The sequence below is a fragment of the Ahaetulla prasina genome, chromosome 16, assembly GCF_028640845.1.
Source record: "Ahaetulla prasina isolate Xishuangbanna chromosome 16, ASM2864084v1, whole genome shotgun sequence".
In the NCBI taxonomy this organism is placed as follows: Eukaryota; Metazoa; Chordata; class Lepidosauria; order Squamata; family Colubridae; genus Ahaetulla; species Ahaetulla prasina.
Genome location: NC_080554.1, coordinates 12,215,254 through 12,229,549, shown reverse-complemented (window position 1 = coordinate 12,229,549; position 14,296 = coordinate 12,215,254). Strand labels below are relative to the sequence as shown.

General features: G+C 48.9%; 1 protein-coding gene across 2 annotated transcripts in view; it reads left to right on the top strand.

The window, feature by feature from the left end:
- Positions 1–1,700: 1,700 nt before the first annotated feature.
- The window catches only part of NR6A1 (nuclear receptor subfamily 6 group A member 1), a 79,424-nt gene continuing 66,828 nt past the window's right edge, over positions 1,701–14,296 (top strand). For both annotated transcript variants that reach the window (XM_058159455.1, XM_058159454.1), the window contains exon 1: positions 1,701–2,020. In XM_058159455.1, the coding sequence (XP_058015438.1) occupies positions 1,954–2,020 (67 nt within the window). In that variant the 5' untranslated portion in view covers positions 1,701–1,953. The remainder of the gene's footprint in view (positions 2,021–14,296) is intronic.

Below are 14,296 nucleotides of genomic sequence, written 5' to 3'. Positions count from 1 at the left end.
TATTCTATTCTATTCTATTCTATTCTATTCTATTCTATTCTATTCTATTCTATTCTATTCTAGTCTAGTCTAGTCTAGTCTAGTCTAGTCTAGTCTATTCAGCTTCAATCACAACAATACAAGAGCAAACAATAGATTTAAACTTAATGTTAACCGCTTCAATCTTGATTGCAGAAAATATGATTTTTGTAACAGAGTTGTTAATGCTTGGAACACACTACCTTACTCTGTGGTCTCTTCTCAAAATCCCCAAAGCTTTAACCAAAAACTGTCTACTATTGACCTCACCCCATTCCTAAAAGGTCTGTAAGGGGCCTGCATAAGAGCACAAACGTGCCTACCGTTCCTGTCCTATTGTTTTCTTTCATTATATACAATTAATATAGTTATTGCATGCTTATGCTTATATATATATATATGCTTATATATTATATAGTTACTTTCATGCTTATGCTTATATATATATACTGTTGTGACAAAATAAATAAATAAATCGATGGTCTGAAAATCATTGGGTCATTGTCCATCGCACAGGTAGTGCTCAACTTACGACCAGAATTGAGGCCCACATTTCTGTTGCTCAGTGACACATTTGTTTAAAGCAGGGGTCTCCAACCTTGGTCCCTTTAAGACTTGTGGACTTCAACTCCCAGAATTCCTCAGCCAAAGCTGGCTGAGGGATTCTGGGAGCTGAAGTCCACAAGTCTTAAAGGGACCAAGGTTGGAGACCCCTGCTATAAAGGGATTTTTTGACCTTTCTCGCCGCCGTGGTTAAGTGAACCGCTGAGGCTGTTCAGCTAGTCACACGGTCGTTAAGGGAATCTAGCTTCCCCGTGGACTTTGCTCAGAAAAAGGGGAGTCGCCAGACTCCCGGCCACTGCGACCGTTGTAAATACAAGTCGGTTGGCCAAGCGCCTGGATTTTGATCACGGTCGTTAAGGGTGGGAAAAGTCACGTCACTTTTTTCCGCGCCGTCGTGACCTCAAATGGTCACTAAACGATATGACATAAGTGGAGGACTACCCGCATTTCCTCTATAAAAGAAGAAAAATCATAAAAGTTTTGATTCCGTTGGCCGCTCCCCACGGACCTTCACAACAAGCCGAAGAGGTAGGCCCTGCTGTGGCTCGAGACTCCTCCTCCTTGCCTCCTAGGCCACACCCCCTTTCTCCTCCTCCTTGCCCCTCCCCTCGGGGAGAAGTCTTCCCCCTCTGGCCAGTTGAGAGAGAGAGAGAGAGAGAGAGAGAGAGAGAGAGATGGGGTTTCCCTCCCTGTAGAACAGGGGTCTCCAACCTTGGCCACTTTAAGCCTGGAGGACTTCAACTCCCAGAATTCTGGGAGTTGAAGTCCTCCAGGCTTAAAGTGGCCAAGGTTGGAGACTCCTGTTGTAGAATATTCATGAAGTGGGCGGGGCTAAAACGCACAGCCCCAAACGGTTGGGCGAACCCATTACCCTCACAAAGGTGGGGGGGAGGAAGAAATTAAGAAGGGAGGAAGAAAAGGGGATATAACGCGAGGGTCGCATCAGTGGAGGAGCGGGTGGGAAGGACGAGGCCCCCTCCCCGGGAAGAAGGGGAGGGGAGAAGGGGACGAGACGGGGTGGGGTGCCGCGCCGCGGGTGGATGGTTCTCCCCGCCGGACTACGCTTCCCGGCGTGCCCCTGGCGGCGGCGCATGCGCGAGGGCGGTGGGGAGCGCGGCGGTGCCGGCCGGCCGCTCAGTCGGGACGAGGCGGCGGCGCAGCGGGAGCGTCGCTCGGTGGGTCGGAGCCTCGGTCGGGGCAGCGGAGCCGGCCGTGGCCCTGAGCGGAGGGGCGGCTCCGTGCGCGGCGGCCGCCGAGGGGCGAGCGGGGGGCGGCGGCGGCGATGGGCCCCCGGCGGGGCGGCGGGCGAAGGCTCCGGGCTGCGGGGGAGACGATGCCGCCGCCGCCGCCGCCGCCCTCCTCCTGACCGCCATGGAGCCCGAGCCGCCGCCCGGCGCGGGGGCCGCCGAGAGGAGGCCCGAGCCCCCGCCCCCCAACGGTAGGAGACCCCCGGGAGCCCCGGCTGCGGAGCATGGGTGGGGGAGTCCAAGGAAGGGAGGGTGGTCCTCCAGAGGGGTTTATCCTCCCTGGCTGGGGAGCATGGGTGGGGGAGTCCAGAGAAAATGGGGAGGGTCTTCCTCCAGAGGGGTTTATCCTCCCTGGCTGGGGAGCATGGGTGGGGGAGTCCAGAGAAAATGGGGAGGGTCTTCCTCCAGAGGGGTTTATTCTCCTTGGCTGGGGAGCATGGGTGGGGGAGTCCAGGGAAGTGGGGAGGGTCTTCCTCCAGCGAGTTTTATTCTCTTTGGTTGAGGAGCATGGGTGGCGGAGTCCAGGGAAGGGGGGAGGGTCTTCCTCCAGAGGGCTTTATCCCCCTTGGCTGGGAAGCATGGGTGGGGGAGTCCAGAGAAAGTGGGGAGGGTCCTCCTCCAGAGAGCTTTATTCTCCTTGGCTGGGGAGCATGGGTGCGGTAGTCCAGGGGAAGTGGGGAGGGTCGTCCTTCAGAGGGCTTTATCCCCCTTGACTGGGGACCATGGGTGGGGGAGGGAAGGGGGGGGGATGGGGAGGGTCCTCCTCCAGAGAGTTTTTTATTTTTATTGGCTGGGAAGTATGGGTGGGGGAGTCCAGGGGAAATCAGGAGGGTTATCATCCAGCAAGCTTTATCCCCCTTGGCTGGGAAGCATGGGTGGGGGAGTCCAGAGAAGGGGGGGAAATGGGGAGGGTCCTCCTCCAGCGAGCTTTACCACTGTGCCTGGGAATCATGGGTGGGGCAGTCCAGAGAAGAGGGGGAGGGAAATGGGGAGGGTCCTCCTCCAGCAAATCTTCCCCCCTCCATCCTGGCTGGGAATCATGGGTGCGGGGAGCCCAGAGAAGGGGAAGTAAATGGGGGGGGCTCATTCTTCTCCAGCGCTGAATCTAGCAAAGAGATCCGCTTGGGGAAGTGAGGGAGTGGCGGGTGGGGGGGGGGTGTCCCTCCTGCACTTGAAGAGCCCCCCTCCCCAATAACGAGTTGGGGGCTTGCAGAGTCTCTTTCATCCCGCCGCCCCCCCCCCTTTGGCAGGACCCCTCCCTCCCCCACCGTGACTGGGGCTCATGGATGGGAGAGTCCAGGGGAGGGGGCCAAAGGGACCATGGAAAAGAAGGAGGGTGTCCTCCAGGTTTTTTTTGGGGCGGGGATGTACCCGTTTGGAGAAGCAAAGGAGTTGGGGGGGGGTTCCAGCCTGTGTTAGAAGAGACTCCCAGTAATGGGTGGGGGGCTCCCAATAATGGGTGACAGTTTGCCAATAATGGCTCCCCAATTTTTCTTGGGAGTCCCCCATTATGGGTTGGGGGGATTTCCCAATAATGGGTTGGGGGCTTGCAAGGTCTCCTTCATTTCCCCCCCTTGGCAGAGCCTGCCCCCTGCCCCCTGCCCCCTTTTAAGGGGGGGTCCTTCCCGCCTCCACCCCCACTCTGCCTTGTAAAGGACCTTCCTCCTCCTCCTCCTCCTCCTCCTCCTCCTTGGGCATTTCCTGTGTGGGGCAGTGATCAATCTCGGCCCCTCAATGGCAGCGGTGAATATTTTATAACTCCGGGATCCTGCTTGAAAGGCTCAGGGATCAATAAAAAAAAACAACACCACCCCATAGAAATGCCCTACATTGTGATGGGAAACTTGGAGAGTTGGGGGAGGAAGGGAGGGGGTGGTCCTCTCCTCTCCCCCCCACAACCGCCACCATCACAACAACAACAAAAAAACACACCCCAGCCTCCCTCCCTTCTCCCTTTCCTTTCTTCCCTCTCTCTCCTCTCTGCCAACTTCAAAATGTGTTTTTTCAAGAGCTTTTGTGCCTTGTTTTGCAACCTGCGGGTGGGGGGGGGAGAGGAGAAGCAGGTCGGGTGTTATCCCACCCACCCTCTTATCTGGCCTCTGGTCATTGTGTTGTAATTTCGGCTTCAACTCGATTTTAAAGAGGGAGGGTCCCGTGTCCGGTCCCCCCCCCTGCACTGAATTTGACAAAGCTTAACACAATGAGGAGCAAAACACACAAGGGTTCAGCTTCACCCCACTTTCTGAGTCGAGGGAGGGGTCTCTTGCGGCCTCCTTCCCTCCCCCCATTTTCTCTCCTCTCCTGCAGGGCAAAACCCTTAAAAAAGTGAGGAGTGGGATTGGGGTCTCTCGAGAGACCTTCCTTTTCTTCTCTTTGTGTCTTGTCTTTTCCTTCCTTCCTTCCTTCCTTCCTCTCTCTCTTTGTATCTTTCTCTTCTCTCTTTTTCTCTTTCTGTCTTTCTCTCTCTTTCTTTTCTCTCCTCTCTTTCTCTCTCTCTCTTTTTCTGTCACTCTTTTTTCCTCTGTCTCTCTCCTGTCTTTCTCTCTCTTTCTTTCTGTTTTTCTCTCTGCTCTCTCTCTCTTTCTTCCTCCTCTCTTTCTCTCTTATGTCTTTCCTCTTTCTTTCTCTTTTTCCTCTCTGTCTCTTTCTCTCTCCTGTCTTTCTCTGTTTCTCTTTCTTTCTGTCTCTCTCCTCTCTCTCTCTCTCTCTCTTCTCTCTCTTTCTTTCTGTTTTCTCTCTGCTCTCTCTCTCTTTCTTCCTCCTCTCTTTCTCTCTTTATGTCTTTCCTCTTTCTTTCTCTTTTTTCCTCTCTGTCTCTTTCTCTCTCCTGTCTTTCTCTGTTTCTCTTTCTTTCTGTCTTTCTCTCCTCTCTCTCTCTCTCTCTCTCTTTCTGTCTTTCTCCTCTCTTTTTTCTCTTTTTTTCTCTGTCTTTCTCTCTTTTCTCTCTTTCTCGCTCTCTCTCTCCCCCATCCCCATTTTGGGTTGGGGTCTCCTGGAGGACTTCATTTTGCAAGGAGCCTACTTGGGTGCAGCCCAGAGCCCCACAAAAAGTTTTGGGTTGCTTCCGTTGTATCCTGAACACTCGCCCCCCCTCCTTCCCCTTTTTTTCAGCTGATGGTGTAGGATTGCGACCTTAAATTCTAGCTATTGCAGAAAAAGCAAGGGTGTTGCTGGTCTTCAAACTGAGCTTCCAGAATCTCAATATTCAATTATCTTCATTAATTTGAAAGGGATTTAAAATCTTTTTTAGGGGGTTGTTACATTTTACCCCTGCAGTGCTCTAAACTCCTTGAGATCGATTGTCATGGAAAAACGTGGCCCCTCTCAAAGCTCACTTGGTTTTTAAAAAAAAAAAAAAACCCCCCCCCCATCCTCTGGCTTCAAATCAATTAAATCTGTCGATTGATGATTAGAAGCCAAGCTTTGCATTGGCTCTTAAAACTAAAACATTGACTTTACGGGGGTCTTTGTGACCAGAGCTTTGTGAGCTATGGAAATTTCCACTTCTTTTTTTTTAGTAGCCCTATGTAGAGATTTCAAGAAATCCTATTTAATGGTTCTACCTTTTTAAATATATATATATATTTAAATTTATATATATATATATATATATATTTATATATATATTGCAACGAGAGAGCTGATTTTATTGTGGGGCTATGGCAAATTAAGCCAGCATTCCTTGAGGTTATTTTTCAGAAAAGTGTGAATTTGGCTATCTCCAGATCTGGCTAACCATTTGCCTATGTTCAATCTTGTTTTCCCCCCCTTACACACACACACAAGTTTGAAAGCCATTTGGGAGGCTGTCTTGCTGCAAATGAGAATATGGAGGACTGGAAGGGAAATTTTTGCAGAGTAATGACTCTTGTGGGTCCGATTAAAAGAGGACACAGCCAGTTTATGGTCTTTGTAGTGCCTCAAAACTCTACCCACTTTCTGCCATTAGGAGGACGCTGTTTTGGAGAAGGCCTGGTGCTCTCTGGTGGAGCTGCACTCTGTAGGAATAGTCTATCGTACCCAGGAGTGCTTTGATCGGTTGAGTGGAACAAAATGTCTTTGGACAAGCAGGAGCTTTGGATTGTGTAGCGTTGTCTCTTGTTGAGTAGAGTGTGAAGCCATCACAGTGCTCTTAATACCACTCTAGTTTGGGAGAAATTGCATATCTGTCTATATCTATCTATCTATCTGTCTGTCTGTCTGTCTGTCTGTCTGTCTGTCTATCATATCTGTCTATCTATATCATCTGTCTGTCTGTCTGTCTGTCTGTCTGTCTGTCTATCTATATCTATCTATCTGTCTATCATAGCTGTCTATCTATCTATCTATCTATCTATCTATCTATCTATCTATCTATCGTATCTGTCTATCTATCTCTATCTATCTATCTATCTATCTATCTATCTATCTATCTATCTATCTATCTATCCATTCATCCTTATCTATAGGGTTTTCCTGCTTGAGTAGGGGGTTGGACTGGAAGACCTCCGAAGTCCCTTCCGACTTTTTGTTAATTCTGTTCTGTTAATTGTGTCTTTTTGGAGGATAAAAACTACGCAGGTTTAATATAAAAATAGTTCTAAATAAATAAATAAATAAAAAATAGTTCCCTGTGCTAAAGCAAAACCTTTAAAAGGAATTTGCTTTACATTTGAAAGGGGCTGTTCTTGGACCCCCTGCCCGAAAGGACTTGGAGCTCCTAACTGCCCCTTTTCAAACTCCACAACCTTGTTTTGAACTCAGAACAGAATTGTAGCAAGACAAGAACCATCTTCTTTTTGAACGTGTGAGACCTTTTAACGTTTAAAATGTTTCAGATTCAGTTTTGCTTGCTCCTTTCAAACAAACAAATGAAAACTTTTTTTCCAAAAAGGGGAACAAATGGCCATTTTGTGGATAGCCATATAAGCATTTAAAAAAAAAGGGGTGGGTGGGTGTAAGCCAGGATATTCCGATTTATTGTTGCATCTGAATACCAACCACGATCACACCCCCAATGAATTTCCGTTTGCTCGGTCCACGTATCTGAGCCAAGAAACAGAGCCAAAAAAACCCAAAAACCATTTTTTCCATTTGTGTCATTCAGAAAACACCAAGATTGTGGCATGTTTTGTTTTTTTTAACCTACCAAAAAATGCCAAGTCAGCTCTTAGGACCATCCCTTTCTGGCTGAATTACTGACCTAGAGAGAGAGAGCAAACTTATTTGCAAACCTTAAATAAACCTTAGCCTTGGTGAACGTGATCCTAAAATGGGTATCCAGGATAAGCTACTCCCTTTGGGCTCAACCTCGGAGGAATAGTTTAGCTTCATCCCTGGCTTATGGAAAGGTGTGCCCTACCTCCTTTTCAAAAACACACGAATTGCTGGTTGGAAAAAAAAAAGTCAAAATCTTTTGAAAGAGAGGAGAAACACCAGGGAACTATCCCGAAGTTTTTTTTTTTCTTTTTCAAAACTCCACTGGACTTTCTTTCTTTCTTTCTTTCTTTCGTTCTTTTTTAAAAACAAATTTTTATTGATTTTTTTTTAGTTTCCTCCCCTACACATGATTTATGAACAGAGTATTGGCCATATAGCATATCTTATACCAGGGGTCTCCAACCTTGGCAACTTTAAGACTTGTGGACTTCAACGCCCAGAGTTCCTCAGCCGGCAAACTTTAAGTTTGCAAACTTTAAAGCAAACTTTAAAGCAAACTTTAAGCCACAAGTCTTAAAGTTGCCAAGGTTGGAGACCCCCTATCTTATACAATTCAATATATTCAAATATATTTTATTTAGTTGCAATTTTTGCCAGAATATTCTTTTTTTCACAATTTTTATTCATTTCCTAATATTTCCTTGTTCATTTCATTAAGTCACTTCTTCTTTTGCCCTCAAGTTCTAGTTTCTCCCTTTTTATTCGTGTTCTTTCTCTTTCATTCTTTTTTTTTTAACTATTTCCATTTTTATCCTAATATATTCAAATATATTCGGAGTTGCCTTTCTTCCATTTCATCTTTTCCTTTTCACAGCAGTCCTTTCTTCTCCTTCTCCCTCCTTTCATCCTACCTCCTTTCTTCTCTCCTCTCCTACTCCTTCTCTACTTCCCCTTCCTTTCTCCCCCTCCTCCCTACTTTCTCCCTGTCTTAACCTCCTCTCCCACTCTTATTTCCCCTGCCTTTCCTCCTCTCCTCTCCTCTCCTCTTCCCTTTCTTTTTTCTCTCTCCTTCCTTCTCCCTTTCCATCACTCTCCTTCTTCTTCCACTGGACTTTCTGCGGGGGGTGGGGGTGGGTTTCCTCCTCCCCCGAAGACTTTTCACTTCTCGTCCAAGAAGCATCCTCCGTTCTACCGTGGGAGGATTTTATGGAGTTGTTCCGGATTTATTTATTGTGGAATTATTGTGGGCTTTTATTTATGGATGGAAAGCTGGGGGGGAAATACCTTTGCTTTGGCTCCTGAGATGACAAGCAAACCGACTTTAATTTCATGGGCATTTGCCGATGCGTTTTTTTCTGTTGTCTCTCAAAACCTGTGTGTGTGTGTGGTTCCCAAAGGGCCCCCCATCCCTTCTGCAGGAGGAAAAGAAGAGAGCAAATCCCCTACTCATCCCTTGGGAGCGGTTTGCTGAGGATGAGTAGGGGAAGCTATTTAAACAGGTCTACTTTTACAAGCGGTAGGGAACCCAAATGACAAACTGGGCGCCCTTGTCTTCTCTCTTTCTGTGCTTAAAGAGCGTCCAGCAAAGTTGAAAGAAAAAAAAAATAGGAAAAGCTACACGGGTACAACCTTCTTGAAATCTTGAGCAAAAGAGGGAAAACCAAGCAGCCGCAAACAAGGCTCCCCTTGCACGAGGCCGGACTGTGTGTGTGTGTTTTGTAACGATCGTTTTTTTTTTTTTCATCCTTTTTGAACGCAAGTCCACCAAATCCCCCCCCCCCACCCTTGGCAGCCTGGTTATATTTTAACCCTGGCCTTTCAAGGGTGGGTCCCTCCCGCCGAACAATAGGGCACAAGGAACCCTTGCTGATCTTTTTTTTGCAAATCTACTCTGGGATCTACCAGCAACTAGATCTACCTGATTTAGCTCCTGTGGGTTCCTGTCGTAAAAGATATCTGGGGGGTGGTAATAACCCATTGGAAGGGCTGGCCAAGGGGGTACATGGCCTGAGAGGGGTAAGTTTGTGTGTGTGTGTGTGAGAGAGAGAGACAGACGAGGCTTTTGGCTCAGTGGGGCTCAGAAGTTGTGGAGTAACCCGAAAGGGGGTCGGAAGAGGCCTTCTGCTCGGGAGAAGCCCACCCCCCAATAAGATAAATTCTGCCCCCTTCCCTTTGTGCGTTGCAAGTCCAAACAGGAGAGGGTCTTATCATTTCCCACCGGTCTCCTTTGCAAACATCATAAAAGCGATAGGGGGGGGGGACGTGACACGAAAACTATTTATGGCTTTAGATGCCGAGCTGAGCCTTCGGCCAAACCTTAGCAGCATTTTTCTGGGTGAGCCAGAGGAAGGGGTGGGGGTGGGTGGGTGCAGTGCGAAGGCCTCCCGTCAGCATATCACTGACTCACGTCGGTCTCTGGGTTTTCAAGTCTCTGAAAGCCGAAAACTTGGCAGTGGTTGATATCCTAGATAGCATGACAGCTGGAAGGGATCCAGGAGGTCGTCTAGTCTGACTTCCTGCTCAAGTAGGAGACCTTAGACCAGCCCCCCCCCCAAAACCTTTGGGCACCGGGGACCGGTTCTGTGGAGGGAGGTTTTTCAGCAGTCTGGATGGAACCCAATCTGCGGATGGGTCCTAATTTGTGCAGCCCAATTGCTGCCTGGACCAGGGGTTTGCAAACCTGGCTCTTTTAAGACTTGTGGACCAGGGGTTTGCCGCAGCCTGGACCAGGGGTTTGCAAACTTGGCTCTTTTAAGACTTGTGGACTTCAACTCCCAGAGTTCCTCAGCCAGCTTTGCTGGCTGAGGGACTCTGGGAGTTGAAGTCCACAAGTCTTAAAAGAGCCAAGTTTGCAAACCCCTGCCGTAGACCGTTCTGGACAAATGGCTTACTTTTAAGGTCGCGTCCACTCATTTGCCTCTTCCTCTTCTCAGGATTTGGAACTCTTTCACTCCCATGCAATTCCCAGTCTGTTGCTCCAGAGCTGGGGTTCAGGACGTGGTTAGAACCAGAGCTAGTGGCGACCTGACGGGTGCAATCCTGTCCTGTATTGCTGTGCCGACGCCGTGCGCTAGTGAATTGCCATATTTTGTAATGCCGCACGTGTGCGCAGTACAGTACATGAAGCCCACCTCTGGTTAGAAACACCTGAGGTGGTGTGACTATTAGCATTAGGTAAAGGTAAAGGTTCCTCTCGCACATACGTGCTAGTCGTTCCCAACTCTAGGGGGCAGTGCTCATCTCCGTTTCAAAGCCGAAGAGCCAGCGCTGTCCGAATACGTCTCCGTGGTCATGTGGCCGGCATGACTCAAGGCCAAAGGCGCACGGAACGCTGTTACCTTCCCACCAAAGCTGGCCCCTATTTTTTCTACTTGCATTTTACGTGCTTTCAAAACTGCTAGGTTGGCAGAAGCTGGGACTAGTAACGGGAGCTCACCCCATTACACGGCAGCACTAGGGATTCGAACCGCTGAGCTGCCGACCTTTCGATCGACAAGCTCAACGTCCTAGCCCCTGAGCCACCGTGTCCCATATTAGCATTAATGTGGGTCAAACAAAGACTTTTCTTTCTCGTGAGGATGTTTCCTTCTGGGGCCAGCGGAATTACAGAATCAGAAAGGGACCTCGGCGGTCCTCTAGTCCAAACCCGTCTTCAAGCAGGAGACCGTGTACCATTCCGGACAAATAGCTGTCCAGTCTTTTCTTAAAAGCCTGCAATGTTGGAGCAGCCACAATTTTTGGAGGCAAACCATTCCCACCGGTTGATTGTTCTCGCCGTCAGGAAATTTCCCCCTCAGTTGCTAGGTTGCTTCTCTCCTGGGTTAGTTGACGTGGGTCTGCAACCACGGATAGGAGAAGGGTTCCATATCCAGCGTGGCTGCCGGACGCGTGGCTTTGTGCCAGATCCCAGGATAAGGAAGGCATCCCTAAAGATCAGGCCTTCTGCAGCCAAGACAAAGAGCAAATTCGTAATGGCCAGTTTTGCAGACAGCCTTGAAACGACCTTGAAAACTGCTGGCTGGGGTGGGGGGAGAATGGGGAGTGGGGAGGGACTCTGCAGATCAGAAATACGTCGAGCCAGGTTACAAATTGACCCAGGTTTCAAGGGGAGGCCCTGAATTTGGGATGGTCCTCTTGGGTTCAACATGACCAACCTGGTGATGTATTTCTACTGAAAGTCGTGGGACAAGTGAAATTTTTGGTCTTCCTCCAATCAGTTAAATAGAAAGCCATTTTTTAGTCTTAACCGATCTTCTTTTGGATCCCCGTCCAGAGATCGGCACCTAGTCGGTAGCACGGGGGTCAGTTCAGTGATCTTTCAATCAGAATAGAGCTGGAAGAGACCTTGGGAGACCTTGCTCAAGCAGGAGATCCTGTACCAGGGGTCTGCAAACTTGGCTCTTTTAAGACTTGTGGAGACTTCAACTCCCAGAGTTCCTCAGCCAGCTGGCTGAGGAACTCTGGGAGTTGAAGTCTCCACAAGTCTTAAAAGAGCCAAGTTTGCAGACCCCTGTCCTATACCATCTCGGACAAGTGGCTGTCTAGACTCTTTTTAAAAACTTCCAGTGATGGAGCGCCCATTATTAAAAGTCTTAATGCAGCTAGTCCTCGACTTACGACCACCAATGAGCCCAAAACCTCTGTTGCCAAGTGAGAAATCCGTTGAGTTTTGCCCTGCATTTTATGACATTCGGAAGGTCGCCGAAGGGGATCATGTGACCCTGGAACACTGTGATCCTCATCCCTGTTTCCCCAAAAATAAGACATCCCCTGACAATAAGTCTAATCGGGCTTTTGAGCGCGTGCACTAAAATAAGCCCTTCCCCCAAAATAAGCCCTCCCCGAAAATATTTAAACGCATGCGCAGCCGGTCCCTGCCATTTCCTTTGGTTAGGGTTAGGGAGACAGAGCTGGAAATCAGGTAAGACGGCAAGTGGAGCCCCGTCTTGCTCCACACGCCCCAAAATAATAAGGCCAAGCGCTTATTTCAGGGTTCAGAAAAAATATAAGACAGGGTCTTATTTTCGGGGAAACACAATATGAGTCCATTATCAAGCATCTGAATGTAAATCCTGGGATTATGAGGTTGCCGCAGCGGTCGTAAGTGTGTCTCTCTTTTCGGCGCTGTTGTAACTTCGAACGCTCTGTTGTAAGTCGAGGACTACCTATAATCAGAGTGAAGCCCTGGTGCGGTCCTAGCAGCCTCGTACCACCCCAAGGTGGTCTCGAAGGCGGACAGAGGAAAGACCCTCACGAAATTCACCAGCCGCCTTTTCTTCTTGTGCGTCACACTCTACGAGTCCAGTTAGCTCTGCTGGCTTTCGAGACGAGGCATCTGTAGGGGTGGTAACCTTATCTAGCCCACCCACCCACCTCCCAGGACGCAGAGCTGGGAGATAGCGCAGGATCTTGCTACCGCCAGATGCTTGTTGGGGTGGGGGGAACATCTCATTTCCACCCCCCACCCCCGTTTTCGGTATCGCATCGTCTTTTCTCCTTTCGCCCTGCCTGCTTCTTGGGTGTCCCGATTTCCTGGGTTTTGGTGTCACCGTCCAAGGAAGGGCAGCCGGTCAGTTGGCCATGCTCTCAAATGACAGCTCTGCACCATCAGCCAAGCAGAACTCCGGCCACCTGTGACGAGGGACGGGTGTCGGGAACCTTCTTGTTTCCTTTCTCTCTCTCTCTCTCTCTCTCTCTCTCTCTCTCTCTCTTCCCCCCCCCCCCAGAGCCGTTGGCACAAACGAAGAGATTTCGCGCCCAGCCGAACTTTCCCGGCTCCCGGGAAATTTCGAAAGCTGTCCTTTCCCTCCACGAGAATCGGGACCAGCCACACTTCCGATTCGACCCTCTTTTGTAAGATCACAGCCCATGGGACTTGTGGCTGGGGAGTGAGGGGCGTCGGCCAGGCCCCAAGCCACAGTCCTTTCCAGTTGCGCCACCTGTCCCGCAGAGAGCCAAGTCTCGTACGGCACGTAAGCAGAGGCGCCGAGCTTCGCTCGCCTTTCCTGCGACTCGGCCCTTGGCGGCTGCATCAAAAGCCCCACGGGGCAAACTGAAGGCCAGAGAGGAGCTACACACCTCTCGGCGCTTCAACCCCTAAGGCTGCTCAAAATGAACCTGAGCTTGCTTGCGTTCCGGTTATCCAAGGCAGGGGTGAGGCCGGCCCTGGAGCTCCTGTTCCCTGCCCTCTTGCCCGCCTGCCACGTGGCCTGGGCATGCTTTTCAGGTTGGAGGAGATCGAACCCTTCGGATCCTTTGCAAAAAAGAAAAAAAAGAAAAGCCCAGGCTGCCCCCACATGGTGAAAAAAGCCAAGGCTTCCTGGCTTTTGGGGAGCTTGGTGGGAACAAAGGTGTTTTTCTTCCTCTCTTCCCCTTTCCCCAACTCAGAGCTCCTGCAGGCCTGATCCCCCCCCCCCCAAAGGTCACTCTTCAGTGGCCGCCTGGTAAAGAAATAGAGATATGGGGGATGATTTAATCAGGCTGCCTTCATTGCCTACCTGCAGGAGTAGCAGCTGGAGCGTGTTCCAAAGCTGCCCTGAACAGCTGGATGAAAGGAGAAGCTGTTTACCACGTCCCTGTTTGAAACATTTTTCCTTCCTTCCTTCCTTCTTTCCTTCCTTTCTTCCTTTCTTTCTTTCCTTTCTTTCTCTTTTTATGTTTCTCTCCCCCTCTTTTTCTTTCTATGTTCCTTTCTCTCTCCCTCTTTTTCTTTCTCTCTTTCTTTCTATATTCTCTTCTCTTTTTCTTTCTATGATCCTCTACCTTTCTCTCTTTTTCTCTCTCTCTGCCTCCCTCTCTTTCTTTGCCTCTCTTCCCTTTTTCTGTCTCTTTCTCTCTTTTTCCATGTTCCTCTCTCTTTCTCTATCTATCTCCATCCATCCATCCATCCATCCATCCATCCATCCATCCATCTCTCTTTCTCTTTCTCTTTTTTTGTCTCTTTCTCTTTCTGTTCGTTTCTTTCCCTCTTTTTCTCTCTATCTCTTTTTCTCTTTCTATGTTCTCTTTCTCTGTCACTCTCATTTTCTCTCTTTCTCTCTTTCTCTCTTTCTCTTTCTATCTATCTATCCATCCATCCATCTTTTTCTCTGTGTCTCTCTTTTTCTGTCTCTCTCTCTTTCTATGTTCTTTTCTTTCCCTCTTTCTCTCTCTCTCTCTTTTTCTCTTACGTTCTTCTCTCTCTCTCTCTGTCTCTCTTCTCTTTCTTTGTTTCTTTCTCTCTTTTTCTATGTTCCTATCTATCTATCTATCTATCTATCTATCTATCTATCTATCTATCTATCTATCTATCTATCTATCTTTCTATTTTTTTCTCTCTGTCCCCCTCT